This window comes from Theobroma cacao, chromosome 2 (assembly GCF_053813885.1).
Source record: "Theobroma cacao isolate CCN51 chromosome 2, ASM5381388v1, whole genome shotgun sequence".
In the NCBI taxonomy this organism is placed as follows: domain Eukaryota; kingdom Viridiplantae; phylum Streptophyta; class Magnoliopsida; order Malvales; family Malvaceae; genus Theobroma; species Theobroma cacao.
Window position 1 is genome coordinate 46,312,520 of NC_142640.1, and position 26,665 is coordinate 46,339,184.

A 26,665-nucleotide genomic window follows, 5' to 3' on the forward strand; every position below is an offset into this window, starting at 1 on the left:
ATTCGTAAGATTTTTATTAAAATTAAAATAATAATGAATTTTACCGTAACTTTTCCCCTCTGAATTAAGCCTACTATAACTGTTAAATAAGTGGTAAATAATTACAGGGAAAAAGATAAAACTAATAACAAATTGAAGTCAAATGAAAATGAACTATTTATATATTTAAAAAAGACAAAGTCGCACTCATATTTAGTTTACGTTCTTCGAATTAATTAATCAAACACAGCGGACGCCAGGAGTCGTAATAACACGAAAGCCCTCGTCTCTATCCTTTCGTAAGTCGTAACGAAGAAGAGAAAAGAAACTGCAGGTGTCGCCGGCGACAAAGTCACCACCGTCACAAAATTTGGACATTCCATTATCCGCCTCGGCCACCGTGAGAACACCGTTTCTGCTTTCCCTCGATTTTAATTTTTAGGCTTCAGATCTTTTACCTTCTGTTTCTTGTTTGTAGATTACCCTAACTTTTTTCGATTCTATTTAATTTATGTTTCGCTAAAGCTTTAATTCGTTTTAAAGATTTTTTTTAAAATTTATTTTCGAAGCTGCGATCTATCGTATCATTTTTAGTTGTAATATTATTATTATTATTATTATTATTATTATAATTTCTGTTAATGCCACCATGTATTTTCAGTTTCTCATTTTTCTTTTTCTGTTTTTACCTTTATTTTTAATTATAAATTTAGCTAAGCATATAATGTTCCTTAGAACTTTCTAGGAGGCTTTTGATGAATTTGGGGAAACAATGGCAAGCCATTCAGGAAGAGGAGTCCCATCAAATGGTTCTGTTTATGTTTGTAATCTACCTCAGGGAACGGATGAAACTATGTTAGCTGAATATTTCGGGACCATTGGCTTGCTAAAGGTATAATCTTTTAATTTAAAAACAATGATATGCAGCTGCATGTGTTATATATCTTATTACTGTGTTTTTGCTGATTTTTTTAGAAAGATAAGCGAACTGGTCGACCTAAGATATGGTTATACAGAGACAAGGCAACAAATGAGCCGAAAGGAGATGCTACCGTTACTTATGAGGATCCCCATGCTGCATTGGCTGCTGTTGAATGGTTTAACAACAAGGATTTCCATGGAAGCACGATTGGCGTTTTTATTGCAGAGAGTAAGAATAGTAATGCTGGTGGCGATCCTCCAACTGTGGCTGGTGATGGTGGTGGATTGGAGGAAGATGCGGCTAGGGACATGAATGGGGGTGGTGGAAGGGGTAGAGGTCGGGATGATGCTTCAGGACAAACATGGCAACAGGAGGGAGACTGGCACTGTCCCAATACAAGGTCTGTGATGTGATATTGGTGAGCAGCTTCTTCTTGCTCCTTTATAACCTTTTCTTTTAAATTCTCTTTAACTCTGATCCTTATGTAGATACTTCCTCATTTTATTTTTTTGTTTGCAGTTGTTCCAATGTAAATTTCGCCTTCCGTGGTGTGTGCAACCGCTGTGGAACTGCTCGACCTGCAGGTGCATCTGGTGGTGGTGGAGGGGCTGGTGGTCATGGGAAGGGACGTGGTGCCCATGACTCTGGCAGTCATGGCCGAGGAGCAGTAGGTGCTACTGGTGGACTTTTCGGCCCAAATGATTGGCCTTGTCCTATGTATGACTTCTAATGCTTAAGTGAGATGTTTTATTTTATTATGGTCCTTGTCTGATCTTAGGCATAGAGTTGCAGTTCTCCATTCTTGTTAAGCTCTTCACAATTGTGTTCAATCTCTAAAATCCTAATTTTTGTCAAGCCTTGCAGTACATATAGCCAAGTAGGTGGATTTGTAATTTATGACTTCTGCTTTAACTCAGGTTTGGCATTAGTGTTTGAGGCATGCATGTCCTGCTCTTTCTATGTGCATCTCCACATGCGCAAGTCTTTTCATTATATCTCTGTTAAGATGCAGTTTTGGTTACTTTTTCAGAGATTTTGAATCGGAATCTTTGATTGCACATGGCAAGTCAAGGTTTTCTTTTTCTTTTTCTCTTCTTCTGTACAAGGGAGAGCACTATGGCTTGAACCTAGGATCTCTAGCCTAACAACATCCCTTCCTTACCACTTGAGCTAAGTCCACTTGATAAGTCTCTAACCCTTTGCTGGTCTATTTAAATTGGTTCCTTTACCTTGACTGTTCAACTTGTGTCCTAACCACTGGGAGTAGTTTGTGTGGTGTCTTCCACTTTGTAACACTTATACTGTGCAAATGTTTGGAAATGAGCATGTTTTCGATATTTGAATGCAAATGTTTCCTAAGTGCAGCATTATTCATACCAGTTCTTTCAACTTTTGTTTTATAGGTGTGGCAACATTAACTGGGCTAAGCGTACAAAATGCAATATATGCAACACCAATAAACCTGGTCACAATGAGGGTGGTGTGAGGTGATAACTATTTGACATGTGTTATCTTAGATGCAAATAAAATCTTTGAGATATTTTCATTGAAAAATTGAATTTTTATCTTTGTGTAGTTCATGTACTTTTCCATATTGTTTTCTGTTGTTGTATCGTTTGCTTCATTTCATTCTTATTACTGGAATATCCTTGAGGTTATTTCACCTGTAATTTATATATGTATAAATAATTTTTTTCATATAATCTTGTGAGTGCTTCTGTTTTCTCTGATTTACCTTTTTGGTTTTGGATGGGCATTGCTTGCACCTCTTTTAATTTCTCTCTTTCTCTCTCTCCGAAATATAATTTCTGTTTATTGCGTTTTAGTTGTTATAAAGAAAGCTCTGAACCATGTTTCATTAGCAGTGTAGATATTATTTGGGTTACTATTGCCAATTAAGCATGACAGACTTCCTTCTGATATCCACCTTCCCCAATTCAAATAAAGTTGCTGAAATGTGGTTTTGCTTTCTTTGAAATGCATTATACCTTTCCTTACTTATCAGTTTCTTTAAAAAAGGAAAATCAACTTGTTCTGTGCTCCCTTGACTGGAAGGAGGTGGAAAATAAAAGCAAATTCCATTACACAAGTTAATTCTTGTATTTGCCTGTGCTTTATCTCTTTCATATTTAGCAAATTTTATTCATGATACAGGACGCAATGGTCTGAAACACTTACTAGTTTTTTTTTTTTTTAATTTCTTCATTTTAAGCATCTCACTAAAAAATCTTTGTGTGGAGAATAAATGTTATTTGTTTTTATTTTTGTTTGCTTTTACCAATGTGATCTACATCTACTTATGCTCCTTGTTAGAGTATTCAGGCTTTGTTTACTGCAAACTACTTTCAGTACTTTCTTCCTATGTATTAGAGTCAAATGTCTTGGGAACCCTGGTTTCACTCATTTCTGTTAAATATGTTTCTCAGTTAGTTTGATTCTGTTTTGGGCTCCATGTAAATGGAAAATGTGATGATAGTTAGGGCTCAATATGCTGGATTAAATGCTATTTCTAATGGCTTGATTGAGTTTTATTAGTACAATTGGTATGTAACACTCTTAAAGTTCATTCCATCATCTTCCCCTAGCTACCCATTTCCATCATTTGAACTTATTAGAATATATAGTTCTAGTGTCTGCCTATGATTAAGATGTGGAGCAAGAAGACTCTCTGTATGTCCTGGCATGACTATTAGATTTAGGGTATTTGTTCTTGAAGAAAATATGAGTTTCCATGAATTCATAAATTTTATGATATACACATTCATTTCAATGGAGTGCAAACTAAGAAAGAAAAGTAGGTTTCCTCTTATGACCTGAATTGCATCTATTCTTAAACACAGTGCATTCGAATCCTTGTAACCAGTATTTACCTAGTTCTATCTGGTGTTCTGAAGTGAGCAGTGTTACTGCATATGCATTCTTGTTCTGTGCTGCCACGGCATTCCATGCTATAGTTAATTGATTTTATCAAGCATTAGAATCATTTTCTTATCTACATTCTTTTCTTAACATTTCACTTCCTCCACCCCATTGATTTGACTCATTTAATGGGCTTTTTGTAAGTGGAGTGAATTGCTAGTAAGTTCTTTATGTCATGATGCCAAATTTACTGCAGTTTTACCAAGCTTTTGCCCCCTTTGGTTCTTTGAGTGTATTGCTATGTGCAAAAATTCTTATGTTTGCTTTAAACCTGTTCTTAACAGAGGAGGACGTGGTGGTGGTTACAAGGAACTTGATGAAGAAGAGATAGAGGAAACAAGACGACGTCGACGTGAGGCAGAAGAAGTAAAATATACCTCCACTATCATTACTTGAAGCTTAATTTATTATGTATCTTAATGTGATGGCAATTATGATCCAATTTCAGGATGATGGTGAGATGTATGATGAGTTTGGCAATCTCAAGAAAAAATTCCGAGCCAAAACACAACAAGCTGAAGCTGGACGAGGGCTACCAGGTTCGGGCCGTGCTGGCTGGGAGGTTGAGGAACTAGGTATTGGGATCATTACTTTGATAACTGGTTCATATTAGGATTTGGTAGTTTAAGATACCGATTGTCATACATGTGAAGGCTATTAAAACCTATGTTGCTCTGACTCTTCGTTTTCCCTGAAGCACCCATGTTCAACACATATCCAATAGACATGGGTATGAAGGTCTGGCCCTCCAAATATATGGAAAAACTTATAAAAATTTGAATGTACCTGTATCCGACACTCAACTTCGAGTCTTTGTAACATAGATTACAACAAATAGACAATGTGAAAGAAACCTTCTATTTAGGCTTGGTAGGCCCCAGATCAGTTTGACTAGTGATTTGTGGTACTAAAATAGATGTAGGAGGTAACCACATTTCATATCATCTTCATATCAGACAGATACTCATCTTAAACTTCCATAAAGGTATAGAATACTTAAAACATCTAAATTTTCAAGGGAAAAAAATTTCAACTTAAGATGTGCCACTAAAACTTATCTATTGTTATATACATATCAGATGCTGTAGGGCTGTGCCTATTTATGTTTCTTTTTGTCTATGGGTAATTTAAAAGGATGAAATGAAAGTAAGAATTAAGAGTTTTATTTCCTTTTTTTTGTACCAAACCTTATCAAACCTAATTTTGCTTTAGTTTGGCTGTAAAATGTAAAAAATTTTGGAAAACAAAAAATAGAAAAAAAAATGTTTTTTTCTACAAAATTTTATTTTTGAAATGAAAAACCTAAAAAATTGGACAAAAAAAAAAAAAAAAAACATACATGTTTTTTTCCTAAAACTTATTTATTTTTAGACATTCAAAAAACTGGATAATGATAAAAAAATCAGGAGACCAAAAAATGTTTGGGGAGAAAGAAAGAGAGGAATCAGGGAGAGAGAGAAGGGGAGGGGAAGGGGAAGGGGAAGGGGAAATGTTGAGCTAACCAGCACGGGTAGATTGGCACCTGCCCTTCCCCTTCTCTTTCTATCCTCCCTTCCCTCTCCTTATCTGATTATTTTCCTTTGTTTTTTTGGTTTTCTTTTTTACTTTTTTTTTCATTTTCCTTTTTTTTTTAATTTTAAAATAAAAAAATAAAAGATTCGAAGGTATTTTTTAGACACATAGTGCATTTCTATTGGCTATTTTTTACCATGTCTCTCATATGACTAACGGTATTAGTCCAGGGTGCAAATTGCTTAACAGAAGTATATTTCAAGTACCTAATTGCAAATTTTAAAACTTCAGGTACCAAATTGATAATTTAACCATAGTTGATGTACCAAATATGTAAACCTTTGATAAAATGTTAGCATTATTATGAAAAAATATATTTAGGTGTTATATATTATTGTTGCAGTGACTTTTTCAGGAATAGCTAGATTAAGATTCTCTGACAATTTCTTTTGCATCTTGAAAGCAACCCTGCTCCCAGCACTACTTAACCAATCTTTAATTACAAACTGTTCTTGTTGCCTACGTGAGTCCTTCTCTCATAATGTGGAAACAACCACAGTCACTGATCTAGCGATGTTGTGTTCAAGTGTGAATTGTAGTCACAATTAGATGCACTTGTAAGTTCTTATATTTTTACTCTTTTTCTGTCATACACAACACCCCCACACCCACACACACACATATTCTATATTTTTGTTATATTTTTCCTCTTATTCTGTCACTCACACACATATGTATATATATGTTTGTGTATGTATATGTATGTACATTTATTTATTTCTATTTTTCTTTTTCCAATTGTTAAGAATTGTAGAATTGTTTCATTACTATACAAAGGCACATGTAGTGCCTTGGCTTGCTCCCTTATTGGGTCTCCACAGTGCCACTGATGTAGAAAAATAAGCCACCCCTTCTGTGTTTCGAAACATAATGGACATTTGGATGCTTTTTTATCCCTTTTCCTGACCACCCATGCTACTTAGATGCTTAAAGATGAAACTGCCTGAAGATTAAACAATTTCAACCCGAAGTAGAAAACAGTGTTATTTTATTCAACTTAAATAATTGAATAATTAAATAAAACAAGGTGATCCCTTTTTTTTTTTCTACTGCAGTGTATTGATGTTTGGAGTATCTTAATGTCTTAATAAAAGCGGTTACCTGTAGGTGTGATTGACAGGGATGGAAGAGAAAGAAGCAGAGATAGGGGAAGGGAACGGGACGATAGAGAAAGTAGCAAGAATAGAGATCGTGAAGATAGGGAAAGACGCCGTAGTCGAAGCAGAGAGAGGGATAGGGGAAAGGATCGCAACCGTGATTATGTTTATGACCGAGATAGAGAATATGGACGGGATAGGGAACGAGATCGAGATCGAGATCGAGATCGAGACCGAAGCAGGTATTACTGAGAAAGGACAAGTCATTGTCTAGGTATTGTGCTTGCTATGTCTCCATGGTCAGGAAGATGACACTTGATTGAAGCTTCTGAGTTGAATTGGCATCTTTTGTGTGCTTGGAATGCTGAGACTACACTCTACAGTTTTAAGTATTTCTAGATTTTAGTGTCACGGGTGCTATAGCACAGTTTTGCTGCTATAGGAATCATTTCTGGTGTAGATTTTGCAATGGAACATTTTTCAACCTAACTTAATTTCTATCTCCTTACAATCGAACTTCATGCTACTTTTAAGCTTTCTTGGTTTTCTCCTGGCCTTTTAACATAACTATGCCAACCTTGGACATTTGTTGACGCTATTGCTAGAGATGATATTGGAGAGTTTCATGCAGGTTAATCAGTCCAATCAAGGATTGTGGTTTAATTTCACATGGACTAAGAAAAGGACCTAGGTCAGTCCAATATGGAGCTAGAAACAAGAAAATCGAGTCGCCTACACTTGTCTTAACCTTAGGTGGGGGGCACAAGTTTGTTGGATGATCAAAGAAGATTCGATTTTGTGGGTGTTTCGGATATGGAATGTGAAAGCAAGACAAGGAAAAAAAGAAAAGAAAAGAGGCTGCCAATGTAGCCATGTGACAGCAAAGGGCTGGTGAAGGAAAGAGTTAAGACACAGGTGTGAAGCTTTGGATTGAAAATTTTGGAAGGAAAAGGCCGACAAATTATGGCCCTATTGGTTTCAATCAATTTTGACAAAAAAAAAAACAAAATAATAGAGGAAAGCCAAACCACGTCCAATAATTGTATCCAATTACCAAAATATTTTAATGGAACCAACCCCTCCTCAGTTTGAAGCAATTATTTATTGAGAAAAATCTTCTGTTGTCAAATTTTTAACGTAATTAAACAAAAACTGGATAATGAAATTCATATTTATTGTGCATAAATATTTGATTCAGTAATCGATATGCATCTATCTGGTTAATCAAATAGTAAGATTTTAACCTCTTTTTCCAAAATAAAAAGAAAAAGGAGGGAAGGGTTTTAGAGGTTGTCTTAAGCTAATAGTGTAGTAGGATTCTCTTTGGACAAGATCATTCATTTTGTAGTAGTGTATACAAGCATCTTATTTTCTTTTATATTTTGGCAGCGCAAACCCCGGAGCATGTTTGGCAATTGGCATCACATAGCAGGTTTATCCATACCTAATGACTCTCTATTATTTGCTACTTGTGATTCTAGGCTACTCTTATATATAAACTTTGTTCATTTCTTCTCTTCTGCCACTGCACACCCTTCAGTTTTTCCCCTCTTGTCACAATACCAACAAAAGGCTCCTTTGCTTTTCATTCAATGCAAAACTGAAACCTGGAAGCAGCAATGCCTCTGTTGAGCCTTCTTCAAATTCACATTAATGATGAACACGCTTTCTTTGTTAACGAGGTAATCTCAAACTTCTTTCATTCTTTTGTTTTTCTTGTTACCTTCAATAGAACCACTTTTCTGAATATGTTTTATTGAACATTTCTGCCAGGATATTTTATCAGCTTACTCAGGAAGGTTGAAGAAGATCATTAAGAAACAAAAGAGAAGAACCCAGATTGAAAATTCCGTTATAGAGCTCAATGACTTTCCTGGAGGTCCAGATGGATTTGAGCAGGTTTCAAGATTCTGTTACTGCAATGGTAGAGTTGAAATCACAGTTTCTAATGTGTCACTGCTTTATTGTTGTGCATTCTTTCTTGGTATGACTGAGAAAACCTCAACTAACAATCTCTTGAGACAAACAGAAAGGTTTCTTGAAGGAATGTTTTATTGGTCCTGGAATGATATACTTGTAAGTCTAAGGAGCTGTGAGTCATTCTTTTCATATGCAGATTCATATGGACTTATCCAAAAGCACATTTTTGCACTGTTAGCGAAGATTGCTCAGAATTCAGATACGAACTTCATCACTTCTTCTTCTTCATCTTCACCTTCTCCTGAAACAAGTTATGGCCTCAGATTCTCTTCCGCATCCAAAGCCACCCCTCAGTCGACCAGTCCATGCAATAAATCGAGCAAGGCTTGGTGGTTCGATGACTTGGCTAAACTAAGTCCAAAGGTTGTTGAAAAAATCATAAAGAATTTGGGAGCTTATGGGAACCAAAACAACAGTCTTACACTCACAAGGTTCCTTCTCCATTACCTGAAAAGTAGACCCCAGGGTTCACCAAAATCAAAATCTGAATATAGTGGTCTGGCCGACACAGCTGTTCAAGGGGTCATCCTGGTGGGAAAAACTAAATTTTCTTGCAGAAAACTGTTTTGGGTTTTGAGAGTGGTATCTGCTTTTAGCCTCAGCAAAGACTACAGGGTTGGCTTGGAGAGATTGATTGGTGAGAATCTTGATGAAGCAACTGTCGATGACTTATTGGTATCAGGACATAACAAGGGTGTTTATGACGTTAATCTTGTAATAAGATTGGTAAGAGTATTTGTCAACGGTGAAGGGGTGTCTTTACAGAAGATGAAGAAGCTGGGAAGATTAATTGATGAGTACTTAAGAGAAATATCTCCTGATCCGAACCTGAACATCTCTAAGTTTCTTGGAGTTGCCGAGAGTTTGCCGGATTCTGCCAGAGATTGCTTTGATGGGATCTATAGAGCTATTGATATCTATCTTCAGGTGACTACTCCATACCCTTTTTCCTCTATTTTGCTTTGATTTATACGTTTTTGGTTAAGTTGGAGGAAGTCCAAGAAGATAAAAGGAGATTTGAACCTTAAACTTCAACTATCAAATGATTCATCATAGAGTTAACGTGATTAAAGAAATAAAATTTGTGAGAAACTAAAAACAGGGTGAAGATAGAAAATTGACTTTAAGCACTTATTGTTGATAATGGCTTTTGCAGTCCCATCCTAGTCTTTGTTTCGAGGAGCGATCAAGGCTATGTAGATGCCTCAACTACGAAAAGCTTACATTCGAAGCAAGCAAAGACCTTGCCAAGAATCCTAGAATCCCACCAAATGTTGCTGTTCAAGCACTCAGGTCACAGCAATCCAAAGTACCTCAAAATGAGTTCGTACATGAGAGTCCCAGCAAAAGCAATTGTTCAAAAATAATCCTGTTCAATGACAGCATAGAGTCATCAGAGGAGAGTTCATCACAAGGGACTGAAGATATGAAACTCAATCTGCAGAAGATGCAATGGAGAGTGGTGGAGTTGGAGAAAGCATGCCGGGAAATGAAGGGTCAGATGTTAAGGCTGGTAAGGCCGAATACTGCCATTACCCCTTGTTACAGCAGAACTTTGCCAAGATATTGTTGAAAACTCTTGAGTGTTCTTACTGAAAAGAAAAGTGATTCGTTTTTTGATAGGTTTGGCAAGGGGAGATTCACACTTTTTTTCTCTTTTTGGTTGAGAAAATGTATGGTTACTTGATCATATTGAAAAGTAACTTCCAAAGTAAATGATTACATATTGTTAGTGTTTTTTATATGTATATGTCTTCTTTTTAAGTGTCATTTTGATTAAAACAAATATTTTTATCAAGAGAAATGTTACCGGGTGTCTATAATTACTAATTAAAACTATAGTATTGTAAAAAAAAAAAAATTATAATCCATGAATTGTCTTCTATTGAATTTGATGAAAATATAAAATAATAATTCAACTAACTTTACTAAGTGTTTGTAAGCATCCATTAGCTGAATCCTTTTCACAATTAAATAACCATCAACGGAGTTAATCGGCTGAATTAATTGATAATAATAGGTAATTGGTTAATCGATATTTCTAATTATTTTAAATTCTTTTCTTTATTTATTGTACATGGTTCATATATATATATATATATTGATTGGATGAACCTAGATATGGTGGTTAACTTGCATTATTAAAATTGAAAAGAAGGTCCGAGGAAGGTAGGGTTTAAGCAGAAGAGCCAAATTGAGAAATGTAAGAGAAAGAAATAAAAAAAAAAAAAAAAGGGAATAGTGGGAGAAAGAAGCCAAGAGTCTAAATTAGGGAAACCGTGGGGCGGGTTCTGCAACATGGTTTTGCAGCACTAGTTGGTTTGTCAAGTTGATGAGAGAGAGAGTTATTGATTTGATTTAATTTTCCAAATTATATTTTAATTGTAAGCATAAGTGCATGTGATTAATAATGCCAAAGACTGGTATGATCCCGTGATTATTATTATTATTATTATTTAATTAAACTAATAACTTAACGAGTGGCGCTACAGAATATGTTTGTGGGTTTTTATTAGGACAAATACTTGGCCTACTTGCTCTCTTCCCCCTCTTTTATCATCCATTCTAAACCTACTTGTCCATAGCTATCTTCGTACATTCAAATCCATTTCAATATATTTTTAGACATTTTTATTTGTATTTTTTTAGGCTCTAAGTAATGTTATTTTGCTCGTTAAGTTGATTTCTTGATTGCTCGAATGTCATATAAAAGTAATAATCAAACTATTAATACTTTTACAATTTTTTTTATATTAAAAATTTTCATGAGTAAAATATACTTTATCTCTTCAATTTTTGATAATAATTACACGTATATTCATTAATTTTTAAAACAGACATTTCCAATTTAAATATGTAAAGGACGTTATTATCTAAACATAAAATATCTAAAATGTCTTCTTTTTTCACTCTTTCCCTTTCTCTCAAGTTAGTCGACGACACCCCCTTGTACCAACTAGCTACCCATGGCCGAATCTGGCCATAGAATGCCAGATACGATCAGATCTCTTTAGGGGAGAGCGAGATCTAGCCGCTAACCTCAAATCTCAAGCTCTCCTAGGGAGCACCAGAACTGGTGCTCCCTTGATGAGTTCTTGGCTACATTTCCAATTCGTTTAGTCAATCTCGTACCCATCTGGTGCTCCCTAGGGGAGTGTCGTCGATCGAAGGGTGGTTGGTTGAGATTATTCTTTGTTGAAAAAGAAAGAAATTTTTTTTTAAAAAAATATAATTTATATAGTAGTAATTTTTAAAATTAATCAATGATAAAATTATCTTAATAATATTATTACGTCATCAAACTAACAAAAACATTGACGGTTGATTAATGACAGGACTTATGTGTCTATAGAGGTGGAGCTAGAGCATTTTTAAAAAAGAGCCAAACAGAATAAGACACTAAACAGTCAAAAAGAATTTTATATATAAGTCAATTCTCATTCATCTAAAAAATTAAATAAAATTCACACACACACATTAACAATAACGATGGTGATATTTATATATATGACTAAATAGAATTATGAAAAGAGTCTCTCTCACTTTCTATGCATAAGAGTGGAAGAGAAAATAATTTTTCAAACTCAAATAAATTGTCTCTTTACTTTTTGTGCTTTACACGAAATTAGTAGTTTTTTGAGAAAGCTCTTCCCTTATTTTCTATCTGTCCTTTATATTGTTAATTAATATATTGTGTTATTAGATTGAACATTGAGATATAATATATTATGATAGGCTATTGGATTGAACTATTAAAATATAATATGTTATGATAGACTTAAATTTATATTAAAACTTAGTCAATTTGGGTTAGTAGATTCACTTTTATTTTTTAAAAAATTTGATAAGTTTAACATATTAAGTTAGAATTTACTAGCTAAGATTAACTAGCAATATGCTGACCATAATTATTCTAATTTCATCAAACTGTTTGAGGAATAAAAATAATTATTTTGATGGCCATTAAAATTATATATAATAAATAAAATTGTATTGAAAAAAATACAATCATTTCATTATGTCAACTTGTATGTATATCCTTATTACTTAAAGTTTAATGCATTGGTTATTTTGAATAAAAAATAATACATTGATGAAAATCTAAGCAATAGTGCAACATTGCAACTTATATTTGAAAATTACATAATAATTTATTAATTTTTAAAAATTAAAATCATCGAAAATAAAATTCATATAATAGAAAAAAGAAAAACATAGTAAGTAGAAAATAAAACTCATAAAAGACATAATATAAAAGAAAGAAAAAGAATAAGGTTGATGGTTTGTAGGAATTTGTGGAAGAAAATCTATAGAGATTTAGAACATATGAATAAATAGAATAGAAATGAAAAAAAAATAAACAAATAATAATATAAATTAAAAAATAAAAAAAACTTTAAAATTGAGTCAACCATATGGAATCATTTTGTTATTATTTTTTTGTATTAATTATTAAATTAAAAATTATTTTGCGGGGCCATTAAAAGAATTTATAAAAAAATTTAAAATTTTAATATAATTTGAAAATATTTTAAAAATTTTGGTCCAACAAAAATATTCTTTTAAGATGAAATATTATTTTGAAAATTAATATATCCGTATATTATTACGATTAAAAGTTGAAAAAATCAATGTATTTTACCCAATTGAATTCCATGGTTTGATGCTAAACAACACTGATGTCAACTTTGAGTTAGGCTCAAGATTGAGCTCAATGAGTCAAGGTTGAACTTTTTTGACTAATGAAGCAAGAAAAATGGAGGTTTTTTTTTTTATATAATTGGGAGATGGGGGATTCGAATCTTACTCTTTAAGCAGGAAGTTTATATACCAACTAATGATACAAATGATTGGATGTCAAGAAAAATGGAGCTTCATTCAAGGTTTCCTACAATTTGTAAAATATTATCATAATGGGATTGTACAGTGAAAAATGGAGCCAAGCTTGAATATTTCTAAACTTGACTGAAGACCAAAAGTTATCATAATGGGATTGTACAGTGATTGGCTTAAACTTTTGGATCTCAAGTTAATAAAGATATTTTAAAATATTATCGAAAAATTATAGATTATATAAAGTCAAATTATATATTAAAATAATATTAATTTAATCTCTATATAATAACTTGTATAAATTGAGTGTTTGTCCTTTTTCAATTTGATAAGTTCAATCCAAATCTTACTATTGTTAAATATATTGACGTAATATTTTGATCAAGTTGATATAATATTAATTGAGATAATGTGATTTTTTTTTACTAATATGACATTGATATGTGTTAACTTTACGTTTATCAGGCTAATGTGATATTAATTAGTCTGACAATAGTTTCTGTTAATATAACAAGAAATGTTAATAGCCACCAATGGACAAAACCCTCAAACCTTATGTCAATAAATGCCACATCAACATTTTTAGTCACATCAACAAATGCCATATCAACGTAAACTATTATCAATCCAATCAATATCATATCAAAATGATAATGCCAAGATAGTATATAATCAACATCACATCATTAAAAAAAATCATATTATCTCAATCAATATCATGTTAGTTTGATCAGAATGCATACGCATACTTGACAGTTAAAATTTAATGATATTAAGATTAGATTGAAATTAACAAATTAAAAAGATATAAGAATTCAATTTATCCATATATATTTATTTTTAAGCTCTTACAAATTTTGCTATTTACCTCATTAATGAGATAGCAGCATTTAGTGGATTGACAGTGTATGAAAGTTATACATTATCAGTCCATCAAATATTAATCTCACATATATTATTATATAGGGACCAAATTCATAATTTTTATAGAGTATACAGATTAATTGCAAAGTTAACCATTATGTAAATATTATGCTTAATTATATAAAGGACATATTATCATATAAAAACTAAAAATATTGATTATCATTTTAAAAATTTATAAAACAATTAAGCGTAAAAATATATATTTTTTATTTTTTAGTTTTGTATAATGTATTTTTTTGTGGGATTGTATAATGTATTGTTATTTTTGTGTTTTAAACTTCTTTAATAAAATGTTTTTCTAGTGATAATAATGAAAGAATACATAATTATTATGTAAAAGTTAAATTAAATATGATCGTAAAATTATTTTGAAAAATCATATTTAATTGACCCAGATCACTAAAAATCTCGACGAACTACTAACTTTTTTATAAATTTGACAAATTAATATGAACTTTTTCGAGTTAATTACACATATAAAAATACATACTTCTATTATTATCGAATTAAAGATAGGCTTACCGACATTTGTAAGTGAAAAGGGACGTGAAACCCCTAGGAAGGTAGGAACTGGGATGTTGGGATATGATCGCAGGCCTGCAGAAGTATTGCGATGGAGTTTGATCATTTGATTGACTTTGTTATAGTTTTATAAACTGCACATGTTTTATTCATAGGGTCTCCGAAGTCCGAACTCCAAACTACCAAAGCAGTGAAATGCATGTCTGGAACTGCAACCACCAATCTCACACCATCTCAGTGATCTCAAGGAGATTCATTTCATATCGTTCAATCTCACATAACTCGCTCTGTCTCGACAATCTCTTGCCTTTACCCGAGGACATTGCTTCCATTTCGCTTCCTTTTGATCAAAACGATACACCCAGCATTCACCGATGGGACGCCATCATCAGAGACATTTCTGCAAGCTCCCAACCCGAAAAGTCTCTCATTGTCTATGCCATGATGCGAAGAAAAGGTGTAACTCCCAGCATGCACACTTTCCCTTCCCTTCTCAAATCCGTTTCCAAGTCTCAAAACCATAACCCATATCAGCTTTGGCCTCATATTGTTAAGTTCGGATTGAATTCTGACCCTTTTGTAAAGAATTCATTGATTTCAGCCCTTTTCAGCTCTGGACGCATGGAACTCGCTCGTCAAGTGTTCGATGAAAATGAGCAAGCGGATGTGGTTTCTTGGACTGCTTTAATCAATGGGTATTTAAAAACTGGTTCTCTTGTTGAAGGGTTGACATGTTTCAAGGAAATGAGATTAAGAGGTGTAAAAGTTGATGGAATGACTGTTGTTAGTGTCCTTAGTGCTGCAGGAAAAATGGGTAATATTTGGTTTGGAAGGAGTATTCATGGATTTTTTATGGAAACAGGGAGAGTCAAATGGGATGTGTTCGTTGGTAGTGCCCTTGTTGATATGTATTCAAAATGTGGGTGCTGTGATGATGCAAGAAAATATTTTGATGAAATGCCAAGAAAAAATGTGGTTTCTTGGAGTGCTTTGATAGCTGGCTATGTGCAATGTAATAGATTTATGCAGGCACTTGTCGTTTTTCAGGATATGCTAATGGAGAATGTTAGGCCTAGTGAATTTACGTTTACTAGTGTTCTCACTGCTTGTGCCGAAATGGGGGCTTTGGTCCAAGGAATGTGGGTTCATGGATATATGGATAGATGTAAACTGGAGATGAATTCCATTGTTGGGTCGGCTTTGATAAATATGTATACAAAGTGCGGGTGTTTGAATGAGGCTTTCATGGTTTTTAAGAAGCTGAGTGGAAAGGATCTTTTTATTTGGAATGCCATGATTAATGGATTGGCGATGCATGGTGATGCAATAGGCTCCTTTAATCTGTTCTGGGAAATGTTAGGCAGCGGTATTCATCCAAATGAAGTTACCTTCCTTAATGTTCTTAGCGCATGTTCGCATGGAGGTCTTGTTGATGAGGGACGTAAGCTCTTCGCAATGATGAAGCATAGGTACTGTATGGCTCCTAGTGTAGATCATTACAGTTGCATGGTTGACCTGCTTGGTCGGGCAGGGCACTTGGAAGAAGCAAGGAAGTTGATTAAAGATATGCCAATAGAGCCGACGGCTGGAGTATGGGGAGCCTTGTTTGGGGCCTGTGTGATTCACAAGGCATATGACCTAGGGGAATGTATAGGAAAGCATTTGATCAAGTTGCAGCCGAATCATAGTGGTAGATATGCCCTTTTGGCAAACTTGTACTCGAGGTGCCAAAAATGGGATTCAGCCGCTCAGATAAGAAAGCTCATGAAAGAGAAAGGTGTTAAAAAGACACCAGGGTGTAGCTGGATAGAAGTCAATGGTGCAACCCATGAGTTCATTGCTTTTGATGGATCTCATTCTGAATTCCATAGTCTGAACCAGGTGATGGATAGTTTTATAGTTCAATTGACTCTTGCTGATTATGCTACAGATTGTAGCTTATTTGCATTTGATGTTGATGCGGATTGAGAAAATATTCCACAATGTGTGCTTGCATTGTTGACAGCTGACGAGGTGGATTAGACTTCTTAATTAATTACAGTAAATCTTTAAACCAAACAATGTGGGTGCAGGCTTGCTCTATGCTTCTTTTCAGCTAAAAAGGTAGAATGGGATATTCATCATAGTTTTTAAGGTCCTTGCGTTTGTAAAGTTTCACTATTAGTTTTGGAGAAAAGTTTATTTCCCTATCATCATCAATATGCTCACAATATCTTAAAAATGGCATGCTTCTGCTGAATGCTCTTCTCCATATTTTCCAGGCAAGAGGAAGAATACCACTGCCCATCCCTTCCCTTTCCTTTCCTTTCAGTCCCCCCAATCCAAACAAAACATTTGTCAAACAATTCATCTTAGCAACTAAAGCAAGCGCACAATTGATATGAGACCTAAAATATGTACTTCTGGATTCCCACAAACTTGCTTTGTTGCATCATTCTTAAGTTTTAGATGCATGCATGCAGGAGATTGCACTTAAAAGAGCAAAGTGGATTCTGTTTTCATGTTAAAACCAATCATCTCTAGATACTTAATGACCTTTCATAACCCTTATTAGATTGAATATTTAAGGATTTTTCTTGCCAACATGATCCTACCTTGTCTTTGAAAACTTTTCTGGATGAAGGCAATAGCAAATGGACTTAAACTTAGCATTGACTATACATACACTCCATTGAATTCAATCTGTCTAAAATGAATTTCTTCCCAAAATCAAGAACATAATTCTTGTTTTGATAAATCTTTCATAAAGTTTAAGCCAACAAGTCTTTGTCCCAGGGGACTTTATACCAAGTCCATTTTTACTCAAAATGACCCTTGACCATGCGTAACAAATTACTTCGAGTATTCTCCACAAAAGATAAACGTATAAACACCAGTGGTAAGATATGTATGTGTATGTAATAGTCCCCATCCTCATGTTACAAGCAAGCACTGGTTGTAATATACTTTTGCCACAGTTCCTCTTTCTTTACAGAGCTTCTTACCTAATACCGCGAGTCAAATAACTTTCTTTTCCTGGATAAATAAACAACATTCAAATACAATAATGTACCCAAGAGAAAAAAAAAACACATTACATCTCTCTGGCGGCCGGACTGTTCAATATTCCGCTAGGTATGCACTATGAAATTTTATGGCGTGAGTAAATGAAATTTACATCTATGAGCTACTGTTCTGAATCGGTTGTGAAGGACATCTATCTTCAATAGGCTGTGGGTTCAAGATCTTACAAAGAGAACGATATTGCAGACGAACATTCTCACCAGTTCCAATAATCTTAAGCAAATACCTGCAAGAAAGTCACTAAAGCATGGGGATACTCACCAGTAGAAACTAAGCCCCAATTCCATCTTTGCTGACATGTATACTTAGTTTTTTCTCTTTTTTGGGAGAAAAGAGAAACAACAGTTTACTCAACATAAATGATAAGAACAAACCACAACAAAGTTTCTTGAGTACATTGTCGAACAACAGAGGTGAATGGCCAGTGCATACCGAAGTACAAAAGTCGTCTCATTATAATATAATTTTTGTAGAGATAAAAGAAATAATATACAAGAAAGTGAAAAAGATAAAATTTTCTATCTTTTTATCTTTTCCAAATCATTGGCAATGCAGCTTAGTATATGGTATTTATTGCCATTTCAAACTTCAAATTTTTTATTAAAAGTAAAATCCTGATGAAATTTAAAAAGAAATTATGCTCAATCATAAAACCTTTAGGTAGCAGTTAGTCATTTCAGTTCAGGTCATTTTAAGATTTGGACTTGAAACATTTTGGGTCTTAAGTTGTCCTAAATTCAGGTTGCTTCAAATCCAGATCATTTCATGTTCAAGCCAGTTCATGTCAATGTCATTTATTGTTTCAGGTTCACGTCATTTCTTACTTTTAATCATTAAGTTTTGGGCCACTTCAGCTTTCAGCTCAGGTTTAGTTGGTTTAGGTCAGGCTTTGAGCAAATCAAGTTGAGCAATTCTGGTTGGATAAGCTTTTACAGCCTCTACAGCTTCATTCATAACTGGAATCTATAAAAGAGTTTCAATGAGCATTTATCACATTGAAGACTACTAGACACATGATTTTGTGCAGGTGTCAGATCTTGGATCAAGCCAACTCACCAGCCATTGAGGCATTGGGATGTAATAACGGCTTCCTTCCCAACAAATTTTTCTGGTGTCCTCCTGTTTCCCTGTACATTTCAGTGCACATTCCATCCCAAATTTCAATCTAATTGTCAAGTCGAAACAGTCAGCCGAAATTTTACAATGAAACAGACAGCAAAATGCACACCTTAATTAACACCTTCTCATTTACCGAAAATGGATATTGCACACCCCTATGCAACCCATCATCAGCAGCAACATCTCCATTCTCCTGCAGACAAGTATTTGATCAGTGTCAGATTTGAAGTTAAAAACAACTCCCTAAGGACCATAACGAATTACATTTAGAAAGTTCAATCCCAGTGCTCAAAACATTGTAAATGACGTTTCACTGTAAATATCCCCTTATTTCCTCAAACGTCTTAAAAATTAACTAGCTATTATCCTAACAAATTGTTGCTTCGCATTCATTGCATAAGGCACTATAAACTCAAATCCCAAAAGCAACTATCCACTCCTAAGCTTAATTCCTATCTGACTTCTGATAAGATAGGTTATCTGCAATGTAGCTAAGTCATCACCCAGCATGGAAGCACATAATTGTAAGGCTTCCACATGCTACCTTACATAATAGGAATTTCACTGACATGCATCAATATAGGAATCAATTTACACCTACTGACCATGTAGAGATACATTGATTACATCAAGCTTTAATTGTCTCGTTTTAGCACAATGAAGCAAAGCAAGTCCAATAACTGCGCTTCAGTCGTCTCATTTCCCATTTTCATAATAGAGACTACATTTGCCAGATATAATCAATTTCAGGAACCTATACTGCTTAAATTAGTAAAATTCTTGCAATATTTTTTATACATGTGGAACATCCTACATGCATCTCCTCCCATTTCCATTTGCAAAAGAACTGAGAGTCTAATATCCTTAGTATGCTTATGACAGTTTATGCATGCCCAACCAAAAGTTTGGAAGGACTATGTGAAGAAGTTTATTTAGAGTATACCCTGCTTGATCTTCTCGATGGATCAATTTGTTCTCCCATTTCCTTTCTTCGTTTACGGAGAGCTGCATTATGGAATAACCTTCGATCATCCTCTTGCTTCACAGCTGCAGCAGCAGCTCTTAGAGCTGTTGGACAAAAGTGAAAATATGGGAAATGGGGAAAAGAAAATAAAAAATTAAGAAAAAAGAGAGAAACACACACAAACAGAATCAAATGCCTAAAAGAAAGAGCAGGGGAGAGAGCAAGGCAGAATGAAAAGGAACATAGCAAAACTAGGCACAAAAGGTTGAAGAAAATTAATGAAGCTATCAGAATGTACCAATATTAGGGATCAAAGACCCAGAGTCAATGTCTGCACTGCAGAGTGTACATCTTGACTGTGATGCAAACAATAATTGTAGTTATGGTTCTTGTCTCTTCCCATCTAAAGATAATAAATCCATTGTAAACAGTAATGAAAAGGAAACACCAGTGAATATCCCATAATGATAAGCCTCAATCTACAGAGGAGCAGTGATCTAGCCACAGAATTAATAAAAGCAGACAACTTTAAGCACATGTGTGGAAGCATACACATAAACGAATAAAAGATTCATGCTAACATAAAACTAGAGTTTATAAGCCACAAAATGACAAGATCTCCCTTTCCTTCAAAAATTCTTGGTAGATCTTCTCTGGGCACTTCTGATTTATGTTTAGCTCCTTTAATATTTACGAGTTTACAGATTGCCTAATATGAAGTTGACCCAATTCTTCAACTAGACTTAAGTAGACTTTGAAGGTGATTACAGAATTTATAAGGTGATAAAAATATGGTTCAATTTTTACCAACAGATACACCCTTCTAGAATTTGGTGTGCGCATACACCTGCATGTTTGAGAAAACCAACATTGTATCTTGAATATCCTTTCCAGATAAAAATAAAACAACTTTCAACAAGTTGAAAATCTCTCAGGATACAAGGTTTTAGCATTTGCTCAAACACATGAAATGCAACTGCCTCCTAGGATATCTAGAGAATTAAAGTATTGGTTAGATTTCAAATTACTAGGCATTAGCCTTTGTCAACAAAGTCTGCCTTCCATTTGCTTTCTTTTCAAAGAACAAAGAGTTTTGGTAGTGGTTGGCCAAAGAACATTACATGCTTTGGAAAAAGCATGAAGATGCTGAATTTTCTTTTCTTTTTTTTTTTTTTCAAGTAATTTGTTCACCCTCTAGTCTGTCAGTAATCCTACAGTTAAACAATGATTCACCATCCAATCCCCAAAAAGATGAGAACTGTCATTTTGATGTGGATTCCATGCAACTTGAAAACAATGGAAACATTTACCCTTAATAGAAGATATACTGCTTACCATATCAAGGACCCTCCTTAGCATGAGACCACCAAATGAATGTCCACAAGAAACAACCATAGCATCTTCAAGGAATGCACCACTGCACATCAAGGAAAAACCCAAAGAAAGAAATGGATCCATAAAAATCATATAAAGTGCATGAAAGCAATTTTCTTGTGATAAAATCCCGAAAATTTATAACATCTTTGTATCTTTCTAATGAGAAAGGAATATTGTTGACCAAATCAGCATTAATAAGGTCAAGAAGTTGATGAAAATGATTCAAAAAAGTCATTAGATATAAATATAAAATCCAAAATTATTCAAAACGGGGTTGGGGCCTTTCAACAAGGATTTACTGATGCTGATTCACTCACTATACGGTTATAAACAATTTTACCAATACTAAGAAATACTAGGGATACATTTCAAACAACACCTCGAAAAGGCTATCAAGTAGCTTAACCAAAGAGTAAAGACAAGCTGAATGAAATTGAGACAACTTACGACAATGGATCTGAGAGAACACTTCTTAATGAAGGCTCCTTATTAAAATTGTTTCGAGATACCTGGGAATCCAAAATTCATAATAAGGTTTTCTAACAAGAATTGAAGCCAAAATATGATATTCAAAATTGCAATTTGCAAGCAACAAAATAAAGTAGGTTCATTTAAAAAGGAAGAAAAAAAGTTGTGAAATAATTTGAAATGTAAGGATATAACCAGAAAACAAAAATGTTATCAGGAAACTGTTATCAATAAACTCAGGACCAAATAAGAATGTGAATCAACACATCAAACTTCACTTTCAATCATCCACCACATGTATTTGAAAACTTTGCCTAATAAAAAACCTAAAAAAAGTCAAACATCAATTTACTAAGATTCCATTTGGTTGACGATTTCACTATTTGCTCTATTATTTATTCTTTTTTTTTTTTTTGGCCTTTTACTTTCTATTCATTTTTTGCAAAATTCAAAAAGAAAAGACATCACCAAATGGAGACGAAATAAGAAGAGGAGCAACTCAAAATGGTAGAAAGTATATTTGTACATTAAATAAGCTTTCAAAGTCTGCCAAGGACTGTTTTTAACGCCTTAAAATCAGTTGAAAGAAATAAAAAACATTAACTGAGATAGATAGATAGTTATTTACCCTCACTTTCCTATTTCATTCTAGATTCTACTGTTCCAGAGAAGAATTGCGTGAGATGTCAGGACTTACACAAGTATTATCAGAACGATTGCACACTACATCTTCTTCAGCAGAGAGTTCATCCATAAACTGGCTAACAGATATTGGTACATAACTCTGTGGAATTACATGACCAGCAGCTGCAACTGGAGAGCAATCTAATATAGCATTGCCCTGTGGCATGAGCCTAAATGCAAGTGATGTCCTGAAACCAAATGCAGAAAAGGGTTACTCATTTTAGTCAAGAAGTGCAACAATTGAAGAACTTTGCTACCACATTAGAAGCAACACAAGAGCCAAACATGAATTACATGTACCTGCCACCATTATTAATGCCCGAAAGGTACTCTGGAGCAGCTCTATATGAGGCAGCAGGACGAAGACCAGCAGTTGCATGGCTAAGTGCCTTGCCAGTAATGAGCAACATATCCCCAGGAGCCAATCCACCATCTGCTAGGTACCAACGACCGTTGGGGTCACAAACCTAAGGCAGAAAATATTTAACAGATATGCCGAAAAAAGTCACATAATCAAACACCCCAAACAAATTATGCATACACATGAGCATGTAAGTATATACCCATACTTCTATATGCGTTTATCTTTACACAAACATATATATGCAAAGTATCAGATTCAGAAAAAAGCAATTGATTAATGAAATAGTCCTACATCAAAGAATCCAACTTTTTTTTTTCTTTTTTTGTCAAGAAAAAAAAAAAGACCTGTAGGCCAGGACCATCTGAAGAAATCAATGTCAATAACCCCTTCTCGACTTCACCACTCATTCCTGGCTTCCCTCCTCCAATAGCCCCCTTTCCATTTTGCAAAGACATGTGAGAGTAGGTTGCAACAAGCACTGATGAAGACACCTCATTAGCAGGCAATGGAGTATCATCAAGTAAATGATTGAACACACTGCACAATGCATATTTTGCAATTTGATATCATTACCAAGGTGGAAGGCAGAAAAAGAAAGGAGAAAATTAAATACTAATATGATAATCCACCATCACCATCCTTACTCGCTTCGCAAACGAAGGTGCCGCGCAATTGCACATAAAGCAACACGAGCTGCCTTCCCCATGCACCTAAAAATATCAGCCATGCAAGGTGGAGATGAGTCCCAATCTTCCAAAGCCCTGCCCGAAGAAAACTAATGATGTAAAAGTAATAAACAATTAAATGCAAAAAAAAGTGATATGATAATTGTAAGTAGACATTCAAATAAAACAAAATTAAGCAATGAAAGCAAAAGAATTAAATATAAGATACTTTAAAATTATTAAATGTAGCAAAAAGTCATGATGGTACTAAATATATAGACCCATAGACTTCACTCATAAGTGGGTACATAACCCCACAGCAAGCACCACCGAGAGCAAATCCATCTGGTAAAAACAGTAAGTTTTCAGTCACAAAATTAGCAAAGCAATTGCGGATAACCATATCCAAGCTAATTAATTTGTGCATGAATAAGGATAAATCCTATTGTGGAGAAGTCTTCAACAGCTCAGCTAAGCAATTGACAGGAGACTAACATAGTCAAAAAGAACCCAACAAGTTAAAACAAGGCCCCAAACGTGCAGCAACACCGGCAATAAACAAGCCAAAGAAGCTTAAGGATAATTTTGTCATAAAACTTCTCATGCAAAAGTTAACTTGGCATCACTTAAAGTTAACAAAAACAATTGCATCCAAAAAATGACCAAGTGACTGCAAAGATGTACGACCACCTCCATGTACAACCTTTTAGAACTTGTCGGCTGTCTCATTGACACAAATCCAAATCAAAAAGTGCCCCTTTGGAACCAATTTTCTAAATAGGGATAAATCCTGGTATTTAAACACTACAAGAACGAGTTCACCAATTTATATGCTAGAAGGCAGAGTCATTGTTTCAGTGTTCCAGCAAGGAAAAAAGTGCAAATCCAACATTGTCCAATACTTATGATGAATGGAGCTGAATATAAAGAGTAAGGATAAAGGTTAACAAAAGAAAAAAAAGGTATGCTTGCATCTATAATAAATTCCACAATAACCAAAAAGCATAAGCCACTCCCTGATTAGCCTATTGAAGATGCCTTTGGTATAATGAGTACGATTTTGGTTGATTTAAAAGTAAGTGAGGTGATTTTGAACAAATAACATTTTATTTAGTCTACTGTAAGATCCTCAATTTTGTGAGACAGTTAAAGAAAATAAAAGGTTAGAACTTACGAGCTTCTTCAATAGGAAAAGGGTATGACTATTGCAGAATATGTACTCAAAGCAATTGAAGGAAAAGGTCTGCCAAATGTACTCCAAGTTATTACTAAGAATGCTGCAAAATTGCATTGCAACCATAAACGAGATAGAAAAGGTACATAAACAAGCTTTTGATCAATCTGTGTTGTTCATACAGTATTCTTGGTTTTTACAGAGTTTGCTAACGCAATCTGATTCGTTGAGGTACACATATTGCAAGAAAAGAGCAATTGTTTAACACTTTCTCAATTACTTAGGAGCTTTAGCAATAAGCTCAGTTAAAGCGAGAATTGTTAAATAAGGCAAAGACTAGCTTTAGCATTAACATACTAACTGAAAGCAATCATTTGAACGAATTAAGGAATTGTGGAATTAAAATTTCGAGAAAGCAAACAGAAAAAACATACCTTCCAGCTCTATACATATAAACCCCACGGCTTCCTTTTCCAACAGTATTGACCCTACTCCTAAAGTACAACCGCGCAGCTTCCAGGCCGCACCGCATCAATGCCGCGTCCTCGTTCCCAAATTCGATAACCGCCGCATTATTCCTCATCAAAGACCCCGACAAGGACTCCACCGCCCTTACATAGGAACCGGAAGGGGCACCATCATAGGCAGAAATATCCGATAAGCGAACCCTGGGGAGTAGGAATGGGGTAGTCCCCATGGTTAGGAGAGGCTCACCGGAAGGATTGGCGGCAGAGATTGGGACGACGACATGATCGAGGGGCTGACGCGGAGGGAGAGGGAGAGGGGATTGGGTGGGAGTGGGTGTAGGGGATCTAAGTGAAGAGGCGGAAGAAGGAGGAGGAGGAGGAGGAGGAGGGTTTGGCTGGGGCGCCTGCTGCGGCTGCTGCATCATCATCGCTACCATTAATCATTATGAAATGCGAGAGAAGGGATGGTGGGTTTTGAATTAGGGTTTAGGGAGAATCATCTTGGGGAAGGTGGTGCTTGGTTGGTTTGGAGTGTCAGTTTTGGTGGGGAGTCGGGATTAATTTGTTTTGATAGGGAGAGAGTAGGGAAAGGCCGCCAAACTCAACTCTCAAAGGCCACTGCTTCAGGTTTTTCTTTTTCTTTTTCTTTTTTTCTTTTTTGTCTTTTTCTCTTAATCAGAATATCTGACCTGGCAAGGACGTCAATTCCACCTAGGAATTACGGGGAGCAGATTCATCCAGTTCACTCTTGGCTTTGACTTGCCTATGGAAGTGGAGTCGCGTATCAAACAGAAATGATCTCAAACATCACTCACACCCTTTTTGAGAGTATTTCTGTATTGGCCGAACGCATGTCATGTGTAATTGTCTTTCTTCTCAACACCACATCCGGTCATCATGCTGATATACCACTCGTCGACGCCTTAGTATACCACTTCTCGTTATTACCTATCACATACCTACGTGGGTAGAACTTTGTATTTAGTATATCCTTAACTTACGAGTTCCATTCTATTATTAGCTTTGGATTGACTTAACAATATTTATTGGTTTCATATATAACCAACTATCTTGTTTTCAAGATTATTATGTAATTTGAAGCAATTACCTTTTAAGTCGTGTTTGGTATTTTGTAAAAAATGTGATTATAAAAGAGTTTAGTATGAGAAAAGTGAGAGCACATTCCCTGTAATGTATCTAATTAAATTACATTGTATAATTTTTTATAACAAACCACTATAATGTAAAATTATAATAAAATCACATTACAACTAATGAATGTAATGTGATTGCAGTCTAAAATCAATGTAATCACATTGTATTACGCTATGTAATGTTATTAAAAACATTTTTACATTTCAACTTTATTATTTTGTTAAAAATATTTTGTAATGTTATAATTAAAATAAAAAATAAAATAAAATATATAATATAGGAATTAGAAATTAAAATAAAATAAAATATAAGAAGTTAAAAGTTTGTATAATATAGGAAAAAGAATTTAAAATAAAATATATAATATACGAAATTATATTAAAGAAATGAAAATAAACTATAAGATTATAATAA

The 26,665-nt window shown here is 34.5% G+C and overlaps 4 protein-coding genes across 6 annotated transcripts; 3 read left to right on the forward strand and 1 right to left on the reverse strand.

Annotated features, from left to right (window-relative positions):
* The first annotated feature begins 206 nt into the window (after window positions 1-206).
* On the forward strand, window positions 207-7,005 carry TAF15 (TBP-associated factor 15). 2 transcript variants are annotated; one of them, XM_007045240.3, is made up of 8 exons: window positions 207-379; window positions 715-871; window positions 955-1,301; window positions 1,421-1,618; window positions 2,305-2,388; window positions 4,105-4,186; window positions 4,269-4,395; window positions 6,500-7,005. In XM_007045240.3, the coding sequence occupies exons 2-8, from the start codon at window positions 752-754 to the stop codon at window positions 6,739-6,741; spliced, it is 1,200 nt and encodes a 399-aa protein (XP_007045302.2). In that variant the 5' UTR covers window positions 207-379; window positions 715-751; the 3' UTR covers window positions 6,742-7,005. The 2 variants fall into 2 exon arrangements, with proteins under 2 accessions (XP_007045302.2, XP_007045301.2); XM_007045239.3 differs by having other exon boundaries at window positions 725-871.
* An 816-nt stretch (window positions 7,006-7,821) lies between these two features.
* LOC18609899 (BTB/POZ domain-containing protein At3g19850-like) lies at window positions 7,822-10,185 on the forward strand. The gene is made up of 4 exons (XM_088803268.1): window positions 7,822-7,921; window positions 8,030-8,171; window positions 8,263-9,396; window positions 9,626-10,185. Exons 2-4 carry the CDS (start codon window positions 8,109-8,111, stop codon window positions 10,040-10,042), a joined length of 1,614 nt encoding a protein of 537 aa, XP_088659394.1. The 5' UTR covers window positions 7,822-7,921; window positions 8,030-8,108; the 3' UTR covers window positions 10,043-10,185.
* A 4,602-nt stretch (window positions 10,186-14,787) lies between these two features.
* Window positions 14,788-16,841, forward strand: LOC18609900 (Pentatricopeptide repeat (PPR) superfamily protein). Its single transcript, XM_018115135.2, has one exon. The coding sequence runs from the start codon at window positions 14,947-14,949 to the stop codon at window positions 16,717-16,719; it is 1,773 nt and encodes a 590-aa protein (XP_017970624.1). The 5' UTR covers window positions 14,788-14,946; the 3' UTR covers window positions 16,720-16,841.
* An 826-nt stretch (window positions 16,842-17,667) lies between these two features.
* LOC18609901 (RING/U-box superfamily protein) lies at window positions 17,668-25,698 on the reverse strand. Of its 2 annotated transcripts, none has more exons than XM_088804004.1 (12): window positions 25,064-25,698; window positions 23,435-23,551; window positions 23,135-23,327; window positions 22,727-22,893; window positions 22,440-22,614; window positions 21,722-21,783; window positions 21,233-21,314; window positions 20,196-20,253; window positions 19,877-20,001; window positions 19,043-19,126; window positions 18,871-18,941; window positions 17,668-18,054 (listed from the first exon to the last, which is right to left on the reverse strand). In XM_088804004.1, the coding sequence occupies exons 1-12, from the start codon at window positions 25,531-25,533 to the stop codon at window positions 17,970-17,972; spliced, it is 1,689 nt and encodes a 562-aa protein (XP_088660130.1). In that variant the 5' UTR covers window positions 25,534-25,698; the 3' UTR covers window positions 17,668-17,969. The 2 variants fall into 2 exon arrangements, with proteins under 2 accessions (XP_088660130.1, XP_007045305.2); XM_007045243.3 differs by having other exon boundaries at window positions 17,668-18,040; window positions 25,064-25,694.
* Window positions 25,699-26,665: the final 967 nt, after the last annotated feature.